Source organism: Astyanax mexicanus, chromosome 1 (genome assembly GCF_023375975.1).
Source record: "Astyanax mexicanus isolate ESR-SI-001 chromosome 1, AstMex3_surface, whole genome shotgun sequence".
In the NCBI taxonomy this organism is placed as follows: domain Eukaryota; kingdom Metazoa; phylum Chordata; class Actinopteri; order Characiformes; family Acestrorhamphidae; genus Astyanax; species Astyanax mexicanus.
Window position 1 is genome coordinate 103,342,873 of NC_064408.1, and position 27,756 is coordinate 103,370,628.

The 27,756-nt window shown below is 39.4% G+C and overlaps 1 protein-coding gene across 3 annotated transcripts in view; it reads left to right on the forward strand.

The window, feature by feature from the left end:
* The window catches only part of pou6f2 (POU class 6 homeobox 2), a 178,377-nt gene that overhangs the window by 48,817 nt on the left and 101,804 nt on the right, over positions 1–27,756 (forward strand). For all 3 annotated transcript variants that reach the window (XM_022667014.2, XM_022667015.2, XM_007258616.4), the window contains exons 3-4: positions 5,058–5,155; positions 20,884–21,106. In XM_022667014.2, coding sequence (XP_022522735.2) covers positions 5,058–5,155; positions 20,884–21,106 — 321 coding nt within the window. The remainder of the gene's footprint in view (positions 1–5,057; positions 5,156–20,883; positions 21,107–27,756) is intronic.

Sequence of the window (27,756 nt, forward strand, 5' to 3'; positions counted from 1 at the left end):
AGTCCACCAGTGCAGAATTGCCCTCTGCCCCTTGCTTTTACCTGCAGCACTCTTAAGCTGAACAGTCAGCAGCACATGCGTGGTGTGTAAGTGGTGTTTGTGCCGTCTGATTACTAACTCTCTCATTAGTTCTGATCAGTGTGTGTTTGGAAGATCAGGGTGGGCAGATGCTTCTCTGCCCTCCTGTCGTTTCTGTTATTATGGCCCAGGCAGCCGGAATGATTCCTGTATTCAGGTTAAGGGTGGAATCAGGTGCTTTCATTTCTAGCTTTATTATGTGTGTGTTGTGACAGTACTTTAAAAACAGGGGCCACTTTTATGGCCATTCAAGTGTCATTTGTAAAATTGGAATCGAAAGAAACAGGACAGGAACAAATGTTAATATACAATCTCAAGCTCTTTGGCAAATAGATATATATGTGGATTTTGGAAATTGTTTTTAGCCGTACACATGGGTTTAAATTATTGTCAGTTAGGAAGAATCGTAACAGCATGTCCAGCTATCTGGGTGGGAACATCCTCGCCTAGGTGGATGAAGAATGACAGCAGTGATCCAAAATCAATCCACTGCAGTCAAGAAGCTCCGCTGCCACCACGGTCCTCACTAATGTGCTCTAAAGAGATCATCTTTTAATAAACTTTTGTCTTTAGTCAGGTTTTGCAGATTTCCAGTAAAAACTGTTAATTTGTTTAATTATGTTGAATACTGCTCAAATATATTTTATAATTTTATAATTTGTGTGTGTAACCATAGGCATTGCCAGCGCACACATTTAGGCTAATGCTGTCTATTCAATCTTCCCATGATCATCTGTGTGTATTTCTGTGTTAGCAGCATTACCAATTAATGTTTGAATGCTTTAACATAGAGTAGGAATCCCTTCAACAAAAGAGCAGAATACTTTTTAAAACTATTTTTAATACCCTTAAATTTGGGGGTTAAAACAATTAATGAGCAGGTGTTTGATTTACGACTGTGCCATATTGTATCATATAGACAATAATGTTGCAAAAACGTTTTAATATCCTTTTAATCATACATTTACCTCAGCAGTGCTACTTTGTTCATACATTTACCTCAGCAGTCATACACTAATAATACATTTACTTTAGCAGCAGTCATACTCTAATGATACATTTACCTCAGCAGTCATACACTAATCATACATTTACTTTAGCAGCAGTCATACTCTAATGATACATTTACCTCAGCAGTCATACACTAATCATACATTTACCTCAGCAGTGCTACTTTGTTCATACGTTTACCTCAGCAGTTGCTGTTGCAAAAATGTTTTAATATCCTTTTAATCATACATTTACCTCAGCAGTCATACACTAATAATACATTTACTTCAGCAGCAGTCATACTCTACTGATACATTTACCTCAGCAGTGCTACTTTAATCATACATTTACCTCAGCAGTCATACACTAATTAAACATTCACCTAAGCAGATGTTCTCAGGACAACATACTGAACTTACCAGAGTCCAGCGGATAACACCATAATCCATGTTTGGAAGAATTCGGATGTTGAGAAACAGAAAATGTAGAAAACTGAAAAAAAAAAAAAAAAAAAAAAAAAGTATCCGGATTTCTGAGGAAACAAAATATTTGCAGATGTTGTGTATGCTTATGAACCCTTATTGCCCTTAAAATATATTTTAAAGTTGTTTTTTTCTCATTATCTGTAGTTTAACAACCCAACTTCCACGTTTTATTCTTTTTTGTTTTAGTTTTTTTACAGAAAACAATACTTGTGTTTATCAGTCATTAGACATGTAGCCAATATAGAGGTTTATGTCTATAACAGTTTAAGTTATTTTTTTTTTAAATGTTACAGTAAATCTGGTCATTTTTTATTTATGTGTACATTTACAGTACATTTAAACTTTAGCATTCAGTTAAATATGATACATCATTTGTTTAAGAGTACAAACCAATGTTGTTCTCCATGTTGCACCTCTGCACTGTAAAGCAAAACCTTTACCTGGTTACACTGGTTACATTACCCGGAAATGAACCTTTAAGGACTAATCTAACTTACTCTGATTGACTTTAGTAGTCAAACAAAAGGTAAAGACAAACAGACAATATAACAGACCTCAGTTAATTTTACTATTTTTTTTTTTTACCACAGCTCTTCTGCCTGTCATGCTTTAATCCCAGAGTCGTGTGGACTTGTTGAAGTCTGTGTACTTTACAAGGTCAGATGGACGTGCAGGCCTTTGTTAGCGTGGTAACATTTTTAAAGGCACATAATTACATTTCCACACACAAGAGCTCAAACACAGCAGCCGATTGATTCCTTCTTTCTGTGGGTGCGTGTTTTTTTTTTTTTACGTGTCCTTGTGAGTTTGTGTTCTTCTCTTTTGTGGTGTTGTGTGTAACTTTTATGCAGGAGTTGGGGTCTGAACTTGAGTGTGAATGCTTTGTGTTTTAAGCCGGCTGCTTCTGGAGGAAGGAAGAAGTGAAGCTGTGGACTTGATTGGTCCTGCGTGCAGGTTGTGCTGGGTAGCTGAGTGCTGTCTGAATTGGTCCTACTATGATTACTGAAAGCAGGGCTGAATTAAAGGAGTGTGTTGGGTCCTGAAGTATCTGCAGATGCTTACAGATGGTTACTGAACTTGCATTTGATGGCTGCTTTGATTGCAAATGAAATAAATAAAAGGTGGTCTCTCACTTGTGCACGGTACAACACTTGGTGTGTGCATGTAGTGCATATTGTCTATGAATGTCTGTAAGCACGATAGGGATGCGACAAATATTCTGCATCAGAAATAATAATTGCTTTGTTGGTGTGTTTGCTGGGATGTTAAAAATGTGCAATGTTCAAATGCTATTGTAGTTTGTAGGTTTTAACTATTGAATTTATACAATGGTGGAAAAAAAAACATTTGTATAAACAACAAAATGTTTATTGGTATTCAGCCTTTAGCTCTTTTTTTGCCAAAAATGTTCATTTCATTGCATTCTTAGTACATGATTGTGTGTGTGTGTTCATCATGTTTTTCTTGATGCATTCCTACATATACAATACAATGGCATACTCTGTGTCCCTTTACATACGTACTGTAGAGTGTTTTTCTTTATCTCTTTATTTAATGTGTTTTCTACATTGTATATTAATAATAAAGACCACATATGGAGTTATTTCAATGAGTGAATCAATGAATTAATCAATGAATCAATGAATGAATCAATGAATCAATTAATCAATCAATGAATCCATCAACCAACCAACCAACCAACCAAGCTTTATTTTCACTCGGGAATACATTGAGGGTGAGCCTTATTTATAATGCACTCAAAACAAAACAGTAAAACAAAATAGCACAATAGTAGAACAAAATAGTAAAAAATAGTATATAAAAAAATACTGATTTAAATTGACATTCAATATAGATGTAAAACGAATATAAATTGGAAATTCTGAAAAGACCAAAAAATTTTGTAAACAATGAAAAGTGTTTGGCATTTGCAATCCCCTAAGATCTAAACCCAACTGAGATGGTGTTTAGAGGTGATTTGCGATGAGTTGGAGCTTTACAGCGGGAGGGAAAAGCAGCAAGTATTGTTCAGCACCTCCAGAAACTCCTTCAAGATGCTGAGAAAACTGTTTAACTGTTCCAGGTGACTCTCCCTCATGAAGACACTGAGAAAGTATAAAACATATTCTGGTTTGTTTAACACTTTTTATTTACAAAATAATTGTGCATGTGTTCCTGTATAGCTTGATTATAGTCTTCAGTATTGAGTTTCCAATGTAAAAAAAAATCACAAAAAGAAAGAAAACACAGTAAATAATAAGAAGTGTGTCCAAACCTTTGACTTATAATATACATTGAGGAATGTTAAATGTCTGCCCAACTTTGTTCATAAAACATCCCATTCTTTTGGCACCCACTATCAGATCTCATTCAAACTCTGATAATCAATGTTGCTTTGCAATGAGCATTCTGTCATTCAATCAATCTTTATTTTCACTCTGAAAAACATTAAGGGTGACCCTTATTTAAAATGTTGCAGAGCATTTACAATCAAAGGGATTGAAAATATTTAATAAGAAATTAGAAATAATAAGTAATAAAATAGTAAAAAAAAAAAAAGAAATACTCATTTTAAATCAACATTTAATCTATATATAAAATAAATAAAAAAGTAATAATAAAAGTAAAGTAAAATTATAAAAATGATAAGAAAAGATAAAATAATTAATTATTAATAATAAAAAATAAAGTATAAATAAAGAAATAAAAATAAATAAAATAAATAAAAATAAATAAAAAAAATAAAATAATAAGAAAAATATAAACTAATAAATAATAATAATAAATAAATAAATAATAATAAACAAAGCTAATTCAAAACAGTCACAGGCTTTTTGGTGATGTTTAGAAACTAAAAGTTTAAAATGATGATCACAACGTTCACAGGTGTGGGTGTTCCCAAGCAGTTTCCTGAGGTAACACTTAATGATCCGTTTACTTGCTGATATACCATGTCTTTTGGCATGTCAGTGTACCTGTGTGTGTGTGTGTTTGTATGAGCATTGTTCATGGGTGTGTCTGGGGTGCTGTGTGTGTGTACGTATGTATGCTTGTGCTTGCTCTGGACACAGCTTTGTGTTAGTGTGTGTGTGTACTTACAGGTCAGCAGGGTTCTGCAGCATGTAAATTGAAGAGTGGAGCTGAAAGAGAAGAATAAAGTGATGCAATGAGCTGAATGTGTGTGTGTGTGACGCTGCTGATGTGTGTTTAGGGCTGAATGTGTTTATCTATTGATAAAACACTTTACCACAACACTTACGGAGTGCCCCGCTGAGGGCTTACCACCGTCTCAGCGTGACTCTGCCTCGGTGTGTGTGTTTGTGTCGGAGGGGAGAGGAAAAGCAGAAATGGGAAGCAATGATAGTATATACTTTTTTGATAGTTCCTTCGCTGTGGAATTGTAATGGAATTTGTAAACACGATTGTATTTTGGGGAGCAGACAGGTTAACCTCTCTCTCTCTCTCTCTCTCTCTCTCTCGCTCTCTCTCTCTCTCACACATCAGGTGGTCGAGGTGGTTCAGTCCAATCTGATGCGAGCAGTAGCCCCTCTGAGCAGGGTCACATGGGCCAGTCCCATCCAGCATACCCTGTTGGACCACAGGTGAGCACACACTCATAAACACCACACATTCGGCGACACTGCTTGGCAAAAAAAAAAACATTTATATAAAAAAAATATATATATAAAACTATAAAAGTGGACTTCACTCAGTGATATAATCCAGAGTGAAGTAATTCAGAGAGATTTGGTGTGAACTGGTTCTCTCTATTAATGCTGATTTCTTTACAGTGAGAGTGACTCCCAAACCAGGGGTCTCAATGTCTGAAACACATTTTTATAAGAAAAAAAAGAATCATTTTTATTTACTGTCCAAACTGTATTTGCATATTATTGATAAAGGAAATTCTGTAATTTGTGAACAATTTAGCTGTATAATGCTCAGCATGCACCTTGCAACTTTGAATATATTTCTAAAATCTTGTGACCATTTTACATTAAAGCTTTCTGTGATGTACATCCCCAAATCAGAAAAGTTTGGGACAGTATGTAAAACGCAAATAAAATAAACAGTCCACCATTCATTTCTATGCAGATATTATGAACTCAAATTTTTGCTTTGTTTCATTTTTTTATATATATATATACTCTACATGCATTCCCACATTCAATTTATGGCTAGAAATGAGATAAACAAAAACAATTATAGATAGTGATGTAATAATGAAGCTGATTATAACCATGGTTTGGGATAAAAGCACTAACCAAAAAAGAAAAGAAAAGTCTTTAATGAAAAATATGGACATAGGATCTACAAACTGTAACAAATGCATGAGATGCGTGAATTAAAGGAATGAAGAGGAATTTCAGTGTATAAAGTGTATAAAGCTGGACTCTTCAGACAGCACTGCATCAAGAACCGTCATTCAATAATAGCTGATAGAACCACAAGATATTACTTTACAAACATTTGTCTAACTCTAAAATATAGAGATATATTCTAAAATATCACTTTACTGAACTTTCCTGTTCAAAAAAAGCAGCACTGAATTCTCTGGGCTCTGATGCATCTGGGATGGACCATCACACAAATGAAACATGTGTAAGTGATAAAAAAATATATATTTTAATTGTTTTTTGCAAGAAATGGACACTGAGCGCTTCAGGTCAAAGACGAAAAGGACCATCTACACTATTATCAGAAGAACAAAACCAGGGTCATTTCAACCTATTAAGCTCCTGTGAACTAGCAAAGCAAGTTACTTCTTACCTTATTTCCTTCTCCCCTCCTTTACATCTCTATATCTCATTATTTCTCTTTGACCTCCTTTAGGCTCTTTCTAAAAATGTTTTTACCTTTAACTTCTATTATTTCATGTACTTCACTATTGTAAGTCACTTTGGTTACCACTTTAAAATAAAACTACCTTTATAAAGGGTTTATAAATGGTTTACAATTAGTTTATTAATGGTTACTAGTTAGGTTGTACATACCTTAAAAATCATTAATAATCAGTTATAACACATACATAGAAAGGGCAACATTGACCTGTTGTTTGCCAAATAGGTAACCCACAGGCATTAATATTGTTGCCCTTTCCACATATGTGTTATAAACGATTATAAATGGCATTATTTTTAAGGCATTTACAACCTAATTAGTAACCATTAATAAACAAATAGGTAATAAACAAAAAGGTAGTCCTATATTAGTGGTACCTCACTTTGGATTAAAGCGTCTGCCAAATGTAATGTAATGTAAAAGATACGTATTCATTTAAAACATATTAAAGAGCTCCCTCAGTGTCCCCAAACTCCCAGTACAAGATCTACCATATTTACCCCTGGGGCCAATCTACTTTCTGTAATTTTAGCTGAGTTTAGTAGCATTTGTTGGAAGTAATATTGAGAGAAAGGACTGTGTAGGCTATTGAACGGCTTTTCTCACACTGCCCCGCTGTACTGAACCGGCCGTATAGCCAGAACCGTTCTCTAAAATATGAACCCTGTCAAGATGGTAGTGCCAAAACAAACACTTTTCAGCCACGCTGCTCTCTCTGCTCTTGCCACAGCCAATTCCCCTGTTTGGGGATCAATATGTTTTGATGGATTCTCACTCCGCAGTCGGATATTGTGCACTCTGCCATTACGGAGCTGGATCTGTAAGAGGGCAGTTAGCCCTACATGAGTCCGTCTCTCTCTCTCTCTCTCTCTCTCTCTCTCTTTCTCTCTCTCTCTATCACACACACAGGCCTGCTATCAGTGTGATTGTGGGTAATCTCTCAGCAGCTCACATCGTCAGGTAGTTCTATGGGCCCCTGGGTTCCTCCTAAGGAGGATGAGGCTGTGATGCATGAGGGGGTTCAATGCTACAAATAAAAAAAAAAGTCAAACAAGGAGAACTAAACTGTTTAATTTCTTTTAACACTTTGTTTCGCACAACTTTTAAATGGGCAACAAGTTCTACTGACAGCTGAATTGAATAGTTAATTTAACTTAAATGACAAAACTACGTAAATAGGATGAAATAATTAATAAAAAAATCACATTTATGTAGATGCAGATAAAATAACAAGTGCTCTAAAGGTTGTTGAAGCGTTTTGATTAAGACTCTTGATTGTAGACACAATAACCCTTTAGCATCCATAATAAAATAACATGAACAACAACAGCTGCTGTTTTGGACTTTTGAATTAATTTTACATTGGTTTACTTATCAAAGCACAATATACTATGAGGAAGCACCACATTGACTAATCAAGGCAGGTGGTAAACACAGACCTGATGAATATGTCCTATTTTACTACTACCACAGTCTTACACATTTCTGCCAGGTGTAAAAGTCATCCTTGGCAACAATAAAACAAATTTTCCACATTTTACACTGATACATCAAAAGTCATTGGAAATTAGTATGGAAATTACAGTAAATCCGAAAGTTCTACCGCAAGGAAATGGCTTGGAAATGCTGCTCACACCTGTATAAGTCTTGAAAGTGAGGCTAAACACTGGCTAACATGCTCATGGCAAGGCAACATCAGTTACTGGTGTACGAGGGAGGCAGATAGATGTGACACTTCCAAAGTTATGCAGGTATTTAACCTTCCCCAAGCCACACTGTCACATGCGTACCAGGAATACATCATATAGTAAAGCGCCATCTGGCAGTAATAGTACCATACATATGATTACACAAGCAACACAAAACTAGTCCCATAACTTTTGGCATGTCAGTGCATATTAAAATTACTGACTTAATTTTTTGATATGTTGACTTTATACAAGGTCATAACTGTGGGACATACTCACTAACATACATATTTTTGATTTACCTGGACAAAATAGGTTTCTGCACAGGGTCTAGAGTGTGAGCAAAATAGGGGCATAAACTGTATTCTTCTGCTTATATGTTAGTTATCTTCTCAGCAGAAAGCCTGTTAATCTGGCCACGCCCAATGGAAAGCATTCAGCATAGAACCTCATCTTTTAATAGGGTTGAGAAAAAGCTCATATATGTCTACAACCTTACTGTCATTCACATATCATTTGTTTTATTTAGATAACAGTTATTTGTTCAATCTGCACATTTATATTTTTCGTTTCTTACCATCAACAAAATGACTGTAAAGTCAAATATATGTAAATGTGCTGTTGAACAAAACCTTATATATTATATGTTTGTCACCTTATTTGAATATGAAATATGTTTCAAAATGACTGTGATAAAAAAAAAAAAAGGTTTTTATGTTAAAGGTTAAAGGTTTTCAACATGGGCTGGAAGGTTATCGAATTACTATTTTAATGTGATTTTCAAAATGAGATAATCGATAATGTACAGAGGCTGCCTGAGTGAATCTCAGTAGATAAAACATTTATTTCAAAAACCTGTAAAGAACTTTTTTATGTGGCAGTGATTTTTTTTTTTTGAATTTTTTTTTAACCGAAATTCAAAAAGGTTATGTTTACACCGTATTTTATATAAAAGCTGCATGAAGAGACTGTTCTGCCTACTGTTCATAAAAAAACCCTAAATAATATATATATTTTTTAATGCAAAGGAAACAACAGCTTGTGCATCACTTTAAATGATGCTGTCTATTTTACAAATAAAAAAATAATTTGTTATGTAAGAAATAAAAATCTAAATCCTAATCAAGAATTGTTTATATATTTGAAGAATATCGAGATTATTATAATTTTTTTTAATATCGCCCAAATATTTTTTTGCAAGTATACTGTATTTCTGTGTCTCCCTGTACATGTGTTTATGGTATGTTTATATGATTAATATACCACCGTCAAATTTTCATTGTCAAATAATGAAGTCGTTTTTTTTTTTTTTTTTTTTTTTGCGTTCAAATATCAAATAATGCTTCAGGTGTTATAAGTATAAAGTATGCTGATGATTTAATGCAGCTAATGTATTTAACTCAATTTCAGAACAAATTCCAGAACAGGCACAGAACTCATGCCATAATCAGAACATCCTGCAATCAAAGTCCATTAATAGCAGCTTTAAAAGAACAGAGAGTTTTAAAGGATAAACTGTGCTTTGGTATTCCCGAGAGTCTTTCAGGAACAACTAGAGGAAAATGCAGAGATTCCCTGTGATGTACGTTTAATGTCTCAGGCTGTAGCGAATTTAGCCGATTCCAGACTACACCACAATATCCCCCCAAAGTGTCCTGGTGGAGGGGAAGCGAGTGGAGGTGAAGCGAGAGCAGGCAGCGTGACTCAGATAAGCGGGAGAGATTTGGAGTGTGGAGTTGTTGAGCCGTTTTAAAGAGTGTTTTGATCGGATCCTATTTCACAGCCACGCCAGGGTTCAGATCCCATCGCCAGCCGCCCTGTAGCACGGAAGTGGGGGCTGATGGGGGGGAAAACAGTGTGGGAGTGAGTGAAGGAGTGAGACAGAAATAAGCTAGAGAGAAAGAATAAGTAAACAAATAAATAAATACATATAGAGAAGATGATATCAATTGTTCAGATACAGTCATCATGATACATAATTATTATTACTAATATTATTATTTTTTGGGTCAAAGTGACCCATTTAAGAGTTTTAAAATGCAGGAAAAAATACTGGACACTTTTTGTGCGAGGATTAATTAGTGTAATGGACATGTAAGTAGGGTTGCCACCTTTTAGAAATGAAAATAAGGGTCGTCCACTTCAGCTCCTCTGGGCCATGATCACAACGGGCCGACCCCTGTGTATTCAAAATAAAAATATATAATTTGATATATATATATATATATATATATATATATATATATATATATATATATATATATATATATATATATATATATATAGTATAGAAATAAAATAATTATTTTACCATTTTTTATTTTATTTTATATTTTATAAATGGATATACATTGTACATTTATATTTAAATATACACCTTTTTTTCCACAAAAAGCTTTATAAACAATTTTGATCTAGGAAATGTATATATCTTAAATAATAAACTTTTTTTCTTAACAAATGTATTTATTTATTTAATTATTTATGTATTAGTTTATTAACTGTTAATCGATTCATATGATTTGTTCTTTAAATGTCCATAAATAATATTTATTTTATTAAAGAATTTATTCATTCATTCGACTTTAAAAACTCAACATCCCAAACAATCAATCAAACCACAATAGTCTACTAAAATAAGCCATGCCCCATGCACTGACATCTTCTGGCAAAAGCACAGCCAGATATTGATAATTATTGATCTTTATTGTTAGATTTAGTGTTAATGCATATGTCACATTTAAATGATGTGTGTTGGACATTTATGAAAATATGGAAAAGCTATTTGTGTAACATTTACTTTCCAAATAAAGGACAATTCCGTATTTTACCGGATGGGTGGCAATCCTTCATGCAATTGAATGAATAGAAAATTAACAGTTAAATGTGTTTAGACTAAATTACTAAATGTAAGTGGCAGTCAGTATTACTTTGTTTTTAAACTGAAAGCAAAAGCAATTCTGAGTGGAGAAGGGATAAAATATTGTGTTTAATGGTACCAGTGTGCTGGAAAGACCATCCCTGCTAAGCCTAATATATTCATTCTAAAAACTGGGGTGTCGGGTCGCTTTTTGCAGGAGTTCTTCTGACCACGTCACACGTACATACTTACATCACACGTACAGCCTCTAAAAGAGGATCCGGCTCAGTTTTACTGAAGGTGAGCAGCTGGTGGAGCAATGGAGACTTCAGAAGGAGAAACTCAGAGCTCAGTAGCTAATTCACTCATAGTAAAACCAAAAACAAATGAAGGAGTGAAGTTTCTGACTGAGCGCGCTCTCTCTCTCTCTCTCTCTGACTGAACATAACCTGGAATCGGATTCATCTACTCTGAAAGGAGACTGCATCACACCCGCCCAGTTTAAAATGATTCTTTCACATGCTCTGTGCAATTACTCATTCTCACCAGAGAGGGCCCTAAATCCCAAAACTTACAGACTTCAGCTTTAATCAGGGGTTTTATGTATCTCTCTCTAAAAGTGTTTGAAACAGGGGAAAGCCCACCTTTACACAGTTTCTCTAGCAAACAGGGAGGTTACCAGCATAGAGGGTTTACAGGCAAAATGTTATCAAGTTTTCTTTTATTGAATCTCTCTCCATTCTGTGAATTAAATCCATTCATAGATGTGTCCATATTGTAGCACATTCTTTTCTATATTAAAGTATCCACTTTTTTTACTTCTGTTTTGTTTCAATGTATAAAATCAGTTTAATCAGGCCTATATGTACTTTATTTTTTTAATTTTACCTATATATATACAGTGAGTCCAAGAAGTATTTGATCCCTTGCTGATTTTCTTCGTTGGCCCACTAATAAAGACATGATCATTCTATACTTTTAATGGTAGATGTATTCTTACATGGAGAGACAGAATATTAAAAAGAAAATCCAGAAAATAAATCTAAGGAATATATATTAATGGATTTGTATTTCATGGAGTGAAATAAGTATTTGAACCCTTAGTATTCATTAGCAGTTCTGGCTTTTACAGACCAGTTAGACACTCCCAATCAACTTGTTACCTGACCTGAAGCCACCTGTTCTCACTAATCACTTGTGTGAAAAACACCTGTCCACAGAATCAGACAGATCACACAGATTTCAAGTCTCCAACATGGGTAAAACCAAAGAGCTGTCACAGGACCTCAGAGTCAGAATTGTTGACCTTCACAAAGCTGGAATGGGCTACAAAAAGATTAGTAAGGTGTTGGATGTGAAAGTAACAACTATTGGTGCAATTATCAGAAAGTTTAAAGAGTATAACATGACAATCAACAGACCTCGGCCCGGTGCTCCAAAGAAGATTTCGCCTCGTGGGGTGGCAATGATGCTGAGAACGGTCAGAAATCGTCCTGCAACCACTCGGCAGGAGTTAGCAAATGACCTGAAGGCAGCTGGGACCACAGTTTGGAAGGAAACAATTGGCAACACTTTGCGCAACAATGGATTCACATCCTGCAGTGCCCGAAAGGTACCCCTGCTGAAGAGAGCACATGTGGAGCCGCGCCTCAAGTATGCCAATGATCATTTGAAAGATGAACCAAGTTATTGGGAGAAGGTTTTGTGGTCAGACGAGACCAAAATTGAACTTTTTGGCCTCAACTCCACCCGCCATGTGTGGAGGAAGAAAAATGCTGCCTATGACCCAGAGAACACTGTGCCCACCGTCAAGCATGGAGGTGGAAGCATAATGTTTTGGGGGTGTTTCTCTGCCAAGGGTACAGGGCTACTTCACCGCATCACTGGGAAGATGGATGGAGCCATGTACCGCACAATCCTGAGGGACAACCTCCTCCCCTCTGCCAGGGATCTGAAAATGGGCCGTGGTTGGGTCTTCCAACATGATAACGACCCTAAACATACAGCAAAGGATTGGCTCAAGAAAAATCACATTAAGGTCATGGAGTGGCCCAGCCAGTCGCCAGACCTCAATCCGATCGAAAATCTATGGAGGGAGCTGAAGGTCAGAGTTGCCAAGCGACAGCCCACCAACCTTCATGATTTAGAGAGGATCTGCAAAGAAGAGTGGGCCAAAATTCCCCCTGGTGTGTGTGCTAAACTTGTGGTTAACTACAACAAACGTCTCACCGCTGTGCTTGCAAACAAAGGCTTTGCCACTAAGTATTGAGTGTGTTTGGCAAGAGGGATCAAATACTTATTTTCCTCATTGAAATACAAATTAATTAAAATATATTCTTTAAAATTATATTCTGGATTTTTGTCTTGATATTCTGTCTCTCCATGTTAGAATATATCTACCATTAAAAGTGCAGAAGGATAGTGTCTTTATTAGTGGGCCAACAAAGAAAATCAGCAAGGGATCAAATACTTCTTGGACTCACTGTATATATATATATATATTTATTTACATAGACTAGTTTTTCTAATATTTGTCTTTAAGCATCTCAAAATAGGGCAATGTTCCATCTTCCATTTCCACTGTTATTCCTGTGCGCTTGTTTTTGACGTAAAATTTTCCAGAGGTTCTGACTTTGGTCATGGCCTGCATGAAGGAGCATTTAGATATTTTGACCTTTTTCAGACAAAGCTTGCCCTCAATTACGGCATTACAGGGGGCAGTAGAGTATTCACGCATACCTGATTTAGTGTTCACTCTGGACTTTTAGTGGCTCTTGTTCAGGTGAGTCTCATCTATTAGACTCCTGTTTGTTCTCCTGAGCAGCCTAATGAATTCCATTCCAACAGCCAGGTCTGGGTCAAGTGTGTTTTTAATCATATCTCAGCTCAACCAGGAACACTCAAACTAAGCCTTAAAAAGCAGCTTCAATAAGTTTCTTTACTAATGACGCACATGCCAGTGTTTATTTAATGAGATACTTAATGTACAACTCCTGAAGATGGAGGTCAAGTAGCAGCACAGTTACTACTGGCAGTAACTGAAGTACAAAGGAAAAAACTTTCTAGACTCTTTAAATTTAACTTTCCTTTATATATATATATATATATTTAAATATATACAAATTTATGTTATGTTTTTCACTAGTTGTTTTGGTCAGTAGAATGTTTGTGATTAATGATATCATTTTGTCATACAGTACATATTTAAATGTATTTATTTATTATTTAGGTTTATATACTGTATAATATGAATGCAACTATCTACGGGCCAGACTATTAGTATATAAAATGTGATTTGAAAGTTTGGTATTTTACCATATTTGATTTATGCAAAACATAAATCGTCTAATGGATCTTAATAATGATTAATTATACTTTAGAAAATTTAACAAAAGCATGAACAATATTAAAGCAAGATATAAACTGCAAACATATAAACTGCAAACATTAAAATGACAAGATAAAAACAGACTGTGCTAAACATTTACAAATACAGCTCTGAAAAATAGAGACCACTTAAAAATTATGAGTTTCTTTGATTTTACCAAATTGCCATCAAACCAAACTGAACTGCTTGAATTTTTGCACCAGGAGTGGCATACAGTTATCCAAAAGCAGTGTGTAAGACTGGTGGAGGAGAACATGCCAAGATGCATTAAAACCAAACACTGATTTTTGAACTCTTAAAACTTTAAGAACATGAACTTGGTTTCTTTGCATTATTTGAGGTCTGAAAGCTCTGCATCTTTTTTTGTGATTTCAGCCATTTCTCATTTTCTGCAAATAAATGCTCTAAATGACAATATTGTAATTGAAATTTGGGAGAAATGTTGTCTGTAGTTTATAGAATAAAACAACAAAGTTCATTTTATCATTTAATCAGATAAACTGATTCAGAAACTGTATATTTGACCACATTGTATCTGGTATATCAGCAGTAGGGAGAGTAGCAGCTCTATGGTTTTTTGGTACACTGGGCTCTGAATGCTGCTAACTGCACTATGCTGTGTAACCCAAGTTAAATATATAATATTTGTGTATATTTGGTTATTTTACTCTACTTCATAAACCTACATGCTCCTTTCATTGTCACTGACAGTTCTGTGTCTCTCAGCTTGTCTAGAAATGTCATTTAGTGGGTGGGGCTCAAAGCAGAAATTACAAAAAATCTTGACTTTAGGGAGAGCCCAGAGGCAGGACACCCCAATTTTCACATAATACTGCTTTAAGTATTTACAAATCTGTGGCACATATATATATATATATATATATATATATAATTTTTTTTTTTTAACAGTATTTGTTAAAACTGCTGTTTTCTCCTATCATAAAAAAAAGTGCTGGTAAGCTTGCGCTGCCTGATTGGACAAACCAATGTGCAACCAACATAGGTCATCTAAAGCAAGAGTAACTCGTAATCGTGGTAAAACGAGGTGTACAGTGAGGAACGAGGCCTTCTACGCGATGCGGATTGTCTTTTAATATCATTCTCTTCCATGTTGCTCCATTGTGTGTGTCAGAGCGGAGAGTGACGTTCACTTTGAGATGAAGAGCCAGTGTTGAAAGGCTGTCTTTGATTATGCGCCTCAAGAATCCAACATCACACGCACTTAAAACAGCAAGATTAAGCATATGTCACTCCACTCTGTCACAGCACTCTTTGTTGTTGTCCTTTGAGTGGTTAATTGATTTTTTTTTCCTTCGCTTCTCTTAAGTCAACGTTCAAAGGGTCCCCCTTTCCGAATGAAATGACAAATGGCATATTCTTGAATGTTAAACTCCAAAAAAAGGGGAAAAAAAAGATCTGCACATAATCCTGCCGAGGAAAATTCCCTTTGTCAGCTTGTTACTGAATTCACTGGTCTCCTTAGAAGAAGATGAAACAGTATTGAGTGGTTTTTATTATCTATAGATTGGAGTGGATCGTGCTGTTTGAAAATGATCCTAACCATAATGTTACTTTTTGCATTTTGCTCTTTTAATGTGGTTCTCTTCCTCTTCTTTAGCAGTACTGATACATTCCTTCAGAGAGAACTGCATTATTGTATGTTCGCTGAAATTCCCCAGCATTTTTTCCATTATTCTGAATTGTTCTGAACATTCTGTCTCATTCCATTCGATTCTTTTCGCCTCCGACTCCACAGCTGCGTTTCTATTGGTCCAGGCTCTCTCTGCATACAGCGCGGCTGCTTATCGTAGTGACACTGCTGTCACGGTAACGTGTGCTTCGCCTGAGGAGCGCGGTGGCCTCCTCTAGTGCTGTAGGTGCTCCAGTAAGTGCAGGAAGAGCAGGTGACCAGGGCAGAGAGCTGACAGGAGCTGGGCGAGGGGCTGCGCTGGAGCTGCAGGGAGACCCACAGGCCGCAGGACAGACAAGGCCAAAGCAATGATCGGCTGTAACTGTATATATTTGCTTACACTCTACATACAGTACAGTATCTTAGCGAAAAAGCTTGTGAGAAAGTACCTCAATATTTTCCTTTGCCGTAATGTATTAGTTCTTACATTATTTATATATATATTTTTTTATTAATAGTTACATGTACATATTGGTGACAGACAGTGGTTCACTTTGTGTTTAAATCTTGAAGCATACACAGCATAGAACACACCAGAACAAACTTTAAAACACTGCTAGATAAACATATGACATTCCCCAGCCTTTCAGCTGTGCTATGAAATAAAATCTTAACGTCTGCATTTTTATCCTCAGTGTGTTGATCCTCATATAAGTATTTCCCTTCTGAGAAATTCATTTTTTCTTAAAATCTTAAACAAGTGTGGCCTATATACAGCTCTGGAAAAAAGAGACCACTTCAGTTTTTTTATAGGTTGCTATTTATAGGTATAAGTTTGAGTAAAATGAACATTGTTGCTTTATTCTATAAACTACAGACAACATTTCTCCCAAATTCCAAATATAAATATCGTCATTTAAAGTATTTATTTGAAAAAAAATGAAAAATGGCTGAAATAACAAAAAAGATGCAGAGCTTTCAGACCTCAAATAATGCAAAGAAAACAAGTTCATATTCATAAAGTTTTAAGAGTTCAGAAATCAATATTTGGTGCAATAACCCTGATTTTTTAATCACAGTTTTCATGCATCTTGGAATGTTTCCTCCACCAGTCTTACACACTGTTTTGGATAACTTTATGCCACTCCTGGTGCAAAAATTTAAGCAGTTCAGTTCTGTTCTTCCTCTTGATTATATTCCAGAGGGTTTTTTTTTTATTTTGGTAAAATCAAAGAAACTCATAATTTTAGGTGGTTTCTTATTTTTTCCCAGAGCTGTATCTTCAGATCAAAGTAAAATTATTATATTATTCAAATTTGATGAATATGACAATATTTTTTTAACTTTCAATATATTTCACATATTTACCACGATACACACATGTATCATTACATTACATTATATTACATTTGGCAGATGCTTTTGTGTAAAGCAACTTACAATAATGATGTACAACCCAATATATAACAGTATATTAAATAACATGCCCTATATGATATATGTTATATGTATTGTATTTTTCAGGTTCTTGCCAGTATTTGCCCCTACTAGAGATAGCAGAAAGCATAGTTTTGAAATCCATTAGATTTAGCCAGTTTGTAATACTAAGTAAAGCATAATTAATCAAGGTTGGCATACATTTGGAACAGCATAGAAACTAATGGAAAGCTGTTACTGTATGTGTTAACTGAGGTCTTGGAAGGATACATTTGTTGCGTCCTCAAAAAAAAAACTCCTTGATGGGTCCTTGATGTTGGAACAGCTTTCATTGACAAAGTGGCTTAAAAAAGGCATACTATGTCTACTTTAGTCTAAGTTTTGGAACAACAGCATCAACAGTGCTGCCAAAAAAAATCTTTCCTGAGCTCCCAACCAGAGAAAACTTTGGTATCATTGAGGATCTCCTGACTATAGGTCCAGCACTTGAACAGCTGCTCTGAAGAACATTTCTAGCGTGAGAAAAGAGTAAGAAAACAACCAACACATAATATATAAAGTACCTGTATTAGCAAAAGTATTAGCTTTTCCAGTATGATTCAGTAAACAGTACGAGTACAAACCCAGAGCCATTGAGGAACCATTTTTATTATTTTTAGGAAAATGTTTGTATACACCCAACATTTAACACGCAGTAGTAAGTTACATTTGAGTGATAGATAGAAATCTGTGGTCTGTGAGTATACGAGCACGTGTGTTCGTGTGTTTTGGGAACCAAAAAGAGAAAGAGAGAGAGAGAGAGAGAGACAGATGGAGACAGAGAGAGAATTGCTGACAGGTTGGTAGGAGAACAGAGGTGCTTGGTGGCGCCTGCTGTTGTATCAGAGACGTCTTTGTGTGAAGGGGTAAAGCTGAGCCGGAGGGAGCTGAACTGAAGAAAACACGGCTCTCCATCCAGAGGAGTGTTTGAATTGTCAGACTCAGCAGTATGTTCTCCTGCACTGACGATACAATGTGGCTCAAAAGTAACTAGCAGTGATGGCACAGTTACTTTAAAAAAGTAGTCTGATTACTGATTATCCCTTTAAATAGTAACTTAGTTACTCTATGGGTTACTTGATTTTAAAAGTAACAAAGTTTGATAACAAGTTACTTTATTAGTTAACCCCCCTCTCACTTTACTGGAAGCTTCGTTCTTGTTCTGTAAGTGTGCTGCTGTGACTCCACACGTTTCTTCAAATTTAATGTTGTGTTTTTGAAGCTAGGTAGCACTTTCTCACCAGCACTGAGTGAACAACCAACCTTGATATTGTCATCTTTAGGTAATACAGGACAAACTCAAAATAGTGTCTTTTTTCCAGCTAGACCCACTACCATGTTTAGCTGTAGAAAATGTACCTTAAAGTATCTTTTTCCAACTTGAAATTTTATGAATTTTCCTAAAGGAACCCCATCATTAGAAAGAGTGATTCCATGTGGGCTGTAGACCACTAGGGTACAAAGATTGTCTTATGGGTCAGTTTTGACCCATGAATTATAAAAGCATTTAAACACCAAAAAAAAGTATAAAGGCCACACAAACTCTCTGTAATACTCACAGCATCAAACATCATAAGGATGTTCAGCACCAACTTTCTCCAGCCATCGAAAAAATCATCCTGGAAAATACAAATTCGGAGGATTCTAAATTCAGTTAGGCTGCTTTTTTTTATTGCTTTGGTAGGGCAGGTCATTTTTGACCCGAAGGACAAGGGGAGTAAACAGAACGTTAAGGTCGCACAAGGGTTAATGAGATACTGGGTATTTATTACTTTCTAAAACATTTACAGAGCTGCACTAGCGTGTAAACACTCAGGGATCTCTAATAGCAGTACTCTTCTCAAAAGGATTAAGTGGTGCACTGGTTTATTTATGGGAGGGTCTTGAGCAAGGCCCTTAGCCAGGAGTGATAGTGAAGGCTGCCCCCCACCACTGGCACATGTGCTCACTGTGTACTGTATCACTGGGTGAGTGTGCTGTGTATGTGTGTGTGTGTGTGTTATACTGCATTGGTGGGTTAAAGGTTTTGGCCACATTTCATCTGTGTCCAACACAAAATGGTGAATGTGGATGTTAAAAATAAAAAATGTGTACAGTACAAGTCAAAAGTTTGTACACACCTACTTCTCCTTCATTGTTTTTCTTTCTTTCATTATTTTTTACATTGTAGATTAATATTAAAGACATCAAAACTATTAAGGGACACATATGGAATTATGTGGTAAACAAAAACAGTGTTTGTCCTCCACATTAATCCCCTGACCTAAATCCAACTTAGATGAGTGATCACTTGGGTGATTTGAGATACAATGGAGCTTCAACTATTGTTCAGCACCTCCAGAAACTCCTTCAAGACGCTGAGAAAACTATTCCAGGTGAAAATCACCTTTATAAAACTTTTGACTGATACCGTGTATATGATCTATAGGAACCACCTGCCAATAGGAACATGTACATTTCTTCACCAGCTACATGATCTTACATACTCACTACTACTAATACAAAAAACAGGCCCCAAAAAGTTTCTCCTACAAGCTAAAACAAGTTGAAAATGACTGAATTACAGGCCCAGCAGAGCATCAGCAGGGAGCTCTCTCAGCGTGTGCTGATGTGTATGGATTGCAGACTTAAGGCAGTCATCGATTACAAGGGATTTGCAACCAAGTAGTAAACATGACAAATGTATCTGTGCCTAAAATCACGGCATTACGCACGAAAGGGCTGTGATTACTGAGTCGTTCACCAAGCATGGATGTAAATTTAATACATTTTAGATCGATCATCTGCTTAAACATTGTTCATCTTTAAAAGCAGTGTGCTATAATTACAGTGTACGTACTTATACTAAATACAGTTACTATGTAAAAACTGTTTATTTAAATGGTATTTATCATTATGATCATCGTTTTTTGCAGTAGTATACAGAGAAATGTTGATTTGATCAGACTGTAATAAATATAAGATTTTACTAAGATGTCTCTGATCTCATACAACCTGAAAGACTTGAGGCTAATTGTCACAAAATAATAATTTAAAAAATGTACTTAAATGTGTTTAATTATATGAATCAAATTTGATTATTCAAAAACAAAACGTATTTTAATTTTTCAGTGTGGGAATAGAGCTGGTCCTGACTGAAAGTTTACAGCTCACTTTTTTTGTACAAATAACACATTATAACACATTATAACACACCAACAACATGCTTATGCTAAACACCCAACAATCTGCCCCTCCTCCTTTGTTAAGCAACTCTTTATACGCAGAAGGAACTATTTAAAAATGTATGAGAGTAAGATAAACACGGTCATTTATATCCAGTGGCCCCCTGATCCCTGCTGTTCAGGGCAGTGTGATGGATTCATATTTACATACTCATGTCACTCACGCATATAGAGTCCAGTATCTTTCATTATTGATTCATCTGTAATGTAATTCTGTTACAGTCTCTGCTGGTGGCGCAGCAGCTGGCCTCGGCCGTGAGCGGCGTGATGTCGGGCGGAGCTCCGGGTCTCAACCAGCCCATCCTCATCCCCTTCAACGCAGGTGGGCATCTGGGCGGTCAGCAGGGCCTGGTCCTCTCCCTGCCCACCGCAGCCAATATCCAGGGCCTGGTGGCAGCTGCAGCCGCTGGAGGCATCATGACTCTCCCTCTACAGAACTTGCAAGGTAAGAATCCACGAGTGGTCTACTGTAGTCAGAAAGAGGGTGATGTTGACATCAGTACAGTACCAGTATTTTGATATGTTTTTAATAGTGGTGTCAGTTAAAATACTAGTAAATATGTGTATGTTTGAGGGGAAATAAACCAAACTGCTTGAATAAAGAATGCATATTAGATAGAGAAAACTTTTTTTACTTTATTGTAAACATTTCAGCTTGATTAGAGCTTATTTTGCTGAGTATAAAAAATCTCAGGAAGTGTTATTGTGGTATTGCATGCATTCTCACAATGGGGGGATGACCATTTAAATGAATGGGCATGAAGGGGCGGAGCTAGTTCACTTTTGCCTAACTAGGTGATTCTATTCACTAATTAATATCAATTCATTAAAAATCAACTTGGCTTTGTTGTGGAGTGCAGTATAAACTGTCTGTTTTAAATCTGTATCAAACAAAAAAACGTGATGGTATTGCCCTTATACAAAAAAACACTTTTTAATTATTACACAGGCTCTAAAATATTTTAATATGCAAAGAAGTATATTCGAAAGCCTATTTAAAGAATATTTGGCATAATATTTGTTTTCATTTACCTCCTAAAACAGAGCAGACCATTTTTTCATTGTCTCATTGTCCTAAAGCAACATTATGCAGTCAGATCACAAGGCCATCAAGGGAAACATTTTTGAGAAATAAAAATAAACAGGGACCACCAAGCTCCTAAAAATGGGAAGATTTTTTCCAAACAAATATGAATATCATGCTATAGAGGGTTAAGGTTAACGACCCAAGAGTCACCAAGAGTCAGGTAACTCAGGAATCTCAGGTAAAGTCAGTGTTTTGAAAAGTGTCTGAATCCTCAGCTGAACTGAGAAAGATCCAGAAGAGTGTACATTAGTTGTACACCATTTTCCCCAGTTTCGACAACACAGCAATTACAGAGCATGTATGCACTCACTGAAACGGCTCCATCTCCAAGTGCCTTTGTTATCCAGACGCCGTGTGTTTAAGATGTACCTGTGAACGTCTGTCCGACACAAACACTGAGTGCTTCTGAAGGAAAGATGGATGGAAGTGAATGGGGCTGAAAGAGGAGTTCTTATTCATTACAGGTCAGCGTTTTGCAGCTCAGTGCAAAGGCACTTTATGCCTCTTTCTCTCTCTGTCTCTCTCTCTCTCTCTTGCTCTTTCTCTCTCTCTCTTCCTCTCTCTCTCTCTGTCTCTCTGTCTCTCTCTCGCTCTCTCTTTCTCTCTCTCGGTCTGACCGCACGTCCGTACTTCTTCCTCCGGCTTTTAAACTTTAATGCGCGAGTGTTCTCTTTTGATCATAGTTGTAAATGGTTTTCATTTTAATGTTTAAAACATTGTCTCTTTTATACCATTAGACTGAGGGGTGGAAGGGGAAAACCGTCACTCATCCATTTTAGATGAGGGTGCCTTCGCTAATGCCCGACTAAAAAATGCCAAGTTATAAATTTGAGTGCATGTAAAGTAGCATGTTTTTTGCTACTTTACCCCCTTTAACCCCCACCCCCCCTCTCACTCGTTTTTTTTTTTCGGAAGGCTGGAGATTAAAATAATGCACAGACTAGGGGGCAAAAGTGGCCCGAAAAAGGGAGAAGACGGACGCATGGGTGGACGGATGGATGGATTGCTGAGGCGGCCGGATGGAGGGGAAGACGACTCTAATGGACACAAACATGCATAAATAACAACAGGCTTTTAATAAACACTCATGTGGGCAGAAAAAAAAAACACACTACTCAATGTAGCCGAACTTACTTCAGTCACGATAATACACCCGTGGGGCCTCGGCCTTCAAGAACCTTCTAAAATAGAAGGCAGCAGAGAGATGGGCCTAATGCTTGAACTTTAATAAGGCATCAATTACGACCTGCAGAGAAACTTTTCAGCATTTCTGCTTCAAGTAAATACTTGCTGCTTCTGTATTCTGCTCTGTTTTGGTTTCCATTAAAGGAAATTTCCAGTGTTTGGTTTTAGACCCAATTTTTGTCCTTCAGATCACTAGCATTTGTATTTATTAGTACAAAAATAACAAATAACTCACTTCACTTAGAACAAATTTAAATGGCTCAAATCATGGAAAACTAAAGTTTAGCGTACTTTGATTAACATTATGTATCAAAACAATACATTTATGTACACATTTACTCTTACATTCGGACTTTAGCAGTTTAGCCTCACAGTTATGCTTAAAATATAAAGAGTGTTTCAGTTGAAATGCTTTTGGAATAGCTGTGCTGGGCAACCAGTCAGAACAGTGATCATTTAAAGTATTATGTATCAATCAAGAGTTACCCAAGTATGTTGGAAAATGGTCAAAAATATGTGGTGGAACTTAGTTTAATGTTCTTTTTCTCAGAACAGTATTAACTTAGCTCAAAAATACATTTTAAAAATGGCCTATAACTATAACTGATGTGACAAAAAGTCTTAAAAAAGTATTTTTTAAAAAGTTTTAGTCTGGACTGCTTTTGGAATGAGTTATAGCCAAATGGTAAATAAGGTATGTAAATAATACATAACACATAATGTATATAATTAAAATAATTATATACAGCTCTGGAAAAAAATAAAAGACCACTTCAGTTTCTGAATCAGTTTCTTGTAACGCTGTGTGAAGGACTGGACGAGGAGAGCGGACGCTAACGCAAGTATCATTTATTAAAGGACAGAAAACAAAACATAAATCAAACAGAAACAGGAGACTAACTAACAAGCAGGATTTAACACAGCCGTGACAGACGTATACACGCACAAGAACCGACAGAAACACTAATGACAAAGATCCTTAAATATACACACAAGGCGGGAAGGAGAACAGGTAACACCTGGGGACTGACTAATGAGGGGTGGAGCTACAAATGGACACAGGTGAGTGGAAAAACACTGACAGAACACAGGGGCACGGGTCACGTGGGACAACACAGGCACGAGGACAGACAGGAAACAGGGCCAGGCATGACAGAAGCCTCCCCCTAAACGCGCAGCTCCCGAGGCGCGTTAAAACGAACCCCGGGGGCTGGCGGCGGGGAGAGGCCGGGGAAAACACGAGACGAAACCGGGGACTGAAACGGAGACAGGACAGAGGACAGAGACTGGACGAAAGACTGAGACTGGACGGGAGCCTGAGACTGGACGGGGAACTGGACGGGTGACGGAGACTGGACGGGGAACTGGACAGGAGACTGAGACTGGACGGGGTTCTGGACACTAGACAGGGATGCAGACAGGACAGGACTGGACAGGGGAACAGGGACAAAAACATTAACTGGGACAGAAACTAGCACAGTGACGGGGACAGGAACTGAGACACAACTGGAAACGAGTACTGGGACGCAGACAGAAACTGGAACTAAAACAGGAACAGACACAGGTACAAACATAGACGGAAGCCCAGGGCTGGGAAAAGTCAATGTCTGAGGGGCCAGCCTGGGCAGAGTTCGAGGGGCTGGAGCAGGAGACCTCGCTGGCTTAGGGACACAGGGCCTAGGGCCAAACTTTGGTCTCGAAGCAGGTACAGAGTCAGAGGCGGACGGAGCCGCGGGTACAGGGTCAGGGACAGTGGGTACCACATTGCACAGGCTGGTGCAGCTTGAGCAGGCGCGGCGGCTGGTGCAGCTTGAGCAGGCGCGGCGGCTGGTGCAGCTTGAGCAGGCGCGGCGGCTGGTGCAGCTTGAGCAGGCGCGGCGGCTGGTGCAGCTTGAGCAGGCGCGGCGGCTGGTGCAGCTTGAGCAGGCGCGGCGGCTGGTGCAGCTTGAGCAGGCGCGGCGGCTGGTGCAGCTTGAGCAGGCGCGGCGGCTGGTGCAGCTTGAGCAGGCGCGGCGGCTGGTGCAGCTTGAGCAGGCGCGGCGGCTGGTGCAGCTTGAGCAGGCGCGGCGGCTGGTGCAGCTTGAGCAGGCGCGGCGGCTGGTGCAGCTTGAGCAGGCGCGGCGGCTGGTGCAGCTTGAGCAGGCGCGGCGGCTGGTGCAGCTTGAGCAGGCGCGGCGGCTGGTGCAGCTTGAGCAGGCGCGGCGGCTGGTGCAGCTTGAGCAGGCGCGGCGGCTGGTGCAGCTTGAGCAGGCGCGGCGGCTGGTGCAGCTTGAGCAGGCGCGGCGACTGGTGCAGCTTGAGCAGGCGCGGCGGCTGGTGCAGCTTGAGCAGGCGCGGCGGCTGGTGCAGCTTGAGCAGGCGCGGCGGCTGGTGCAGCTTGAGCAGGCGCGGTGGCTGGTGCAGCTTGAGCAGGCGCGGCGACTGGTGCAGCTTGAGCAGGCGCGGCGGCTGGTGCAGCTTGAGCAGGCGCGGCGGCTGGTGCAGCTTGAGCAGGCGCGGCGGCTGGTGCAGCTTGAGCAGGCGCGGCGGCTGGTGCAGCTTGAGCAGGCGCGGCGGCTGGTGCAGCTTGAGCAGGCGCGGCGGCGGGTGCAGCTTGAGCAGGCGCGGCGGCGGGTGCAGCTTGAGCAGGCGCGGCGGCGGGTGCAGCTTGAGCAGGCGCGGCGGCGGGTGCAGCTTGAGCAGGCGCGGCGGCGGGTGCAGCTTGAGCAGGCGCGGCGGCGGGTGCAGCTTGAGCAGGCGCGGCGGCGGGTGCAGCTTGAGCAGGCGCGGCGGCGGGTGCAGCTTGAGCAGGCGCGGCGGCTGGTGCAGCTTGAGCAGGCGCGGCGACTGGTGCAGCTTGAGCAGGCGCGGCGACTGGTGCAGCTTGAGCAGGCGCGGCGGCTGGTGCAGCTTGAGCAGGCGCGGCGGCTGGTGCAGCTTGAGCAGGCGCGGCGGCTGGTGCAGCTTGAGCAGGCGCGGCGGCTGGTGCAGCTTGAGCAGGCGCGGCGGCTGGTGCAGCTTGAGCAGGCGCGGCGGCGGGTGCAGCTTGAGCAGGCGCGGCGGCGGGTGCAGCTTGAGCAGGCGCGGCGGCGGGTGCAGCTTGAGCAGGCGCGGCGGCGGGTGCAGCTTGAGCAGGCGCGGCGGGTGCAGCTTGAGCAGGCGCGGCGGCCGCTAACACCAGGACTGGAGCAGTAGGCGAGGCTGTAAAGACCGGACCGGAGCTTGCTTCTGGATCAGGAGTCGCAGAGCTGGAATCCGGCCGGGCTGGAGAGCTGGAAGTAGGTGGGGCTTGAGAGCGCGGTGGAGCTAGCAGGCTAGCTAGCTTAGCCGGAGCTTCAGAGAGCGGCTTCTCGGAGCGCGGATGAGCCACGGGAATCACACAGCGTAGCGTCCCATCCACTGGCTTCACGGAGTGCGCCGTCTCAGCCGCGAGAGTCGAGGAGCGCGGATGAGCCACGGGAGACACGGAGCGTGGCGTCCCATCCACGGGCCTCACGGAGCGCGGCGTGGAAACAAGAGGCGGCCAGTAAACAGGTGCGGGATCAGGCAGCGGAAGGCGGGTTGGTGTGGAGAAAGGCTCCTCGTCCTCGGAGCTGCTGGGAGCACAGCCAAGAAAGTCCCACGGCTCCCGGGTAGCCCGGCCTCCTCTGTAAAGAGCACCGAGGCTAACCGCACCAACCCGTATCGCCCCCCCAAAATTTTCTCCGCTCCGAAAATCCTCCACCGGAGAAAGGGAGCGCTGAGAGCGCCGCCGCCCACCTCCTCTCCTCCGGCGCCGGGAAGTGGAGGAGTTTTCAGCCGCATACTCCTCCTGAACGCCGCGAGAGAAGGGAGTGGGTCGGAAAGCCAGCCTGGATCCATAAAAAGGATTACTTGCAGCGTCCATAATTAAGGTCGGTTCTTCTGTAACGCTGTGTGAAGGACTGGACGAGGAGAGCGGACGCTAACGCAAGTATCATTTATTAAAGGACAGAAAACAAAACATAAATCAAACAGAAACAAGAGACTAACTAACAAGCAGGATTTAACACAGCCGTGACAGACGTATACACGCACAAGAACCGACAGAAACACTAATGACAAAGATCCTTAAATATACACACAAGGCGGGAAGGAGAACAGGTAACACCTGGGGACTGACTAATGAGGGGCGGAGCTACAAATGGACACAGGTGAGTGGAAAAACACTGACAGAACACAGGGGCACGGGTCACGTGGGACAACACAGGCACGAGGACAGACAGGAAACAGGGCCAGGCGTGACATTTCTCTGATTTTGCTATTTATAGGTATATGTTTGAGTAAAATTAACATTGTTGTTTTATTCTATAAACTACAAAGAACATTTCTCAAATAATGCAAAGAAAACAAGTTCATATTCATAAAGTTTTAAGAGTTCAGAAATTAATATTTGTTGAAATAACGCTGGTTTTTAATCCCAGTTCTCATGCATCTTGGAATTCTCTCCTCCACCATTCTTACACACTGCTTTTGAATAACTTTATGCCTGCATTCCTGGTGCAAAAATTCAGCAAAGCAGTTCAGTTTGGTTTGATGGATTGTGATCATCTTCATCTTCCTCTTGATTATAATCCAGAGGTTTTCAATTTGGTAAAATCAAAGAAAATCATCAAAATATTTTTTAAGTGGTCTCTTGTTTTTTCCAGAGCTGTATAAACCCTGTTATATTAATAACTGTGATTTCCTAAGGCTTAATGAAATTCAGCTCATTAAAAAGCAGAACCAGGAGTAAAACATGTCCAGAAAAGGAAACAAACAGCCTGTGAGGATAAAGCTGAGTCTCTGGCTCTGGTCGCTCTCTGGCCTGCAGTTGTGGAATCCCG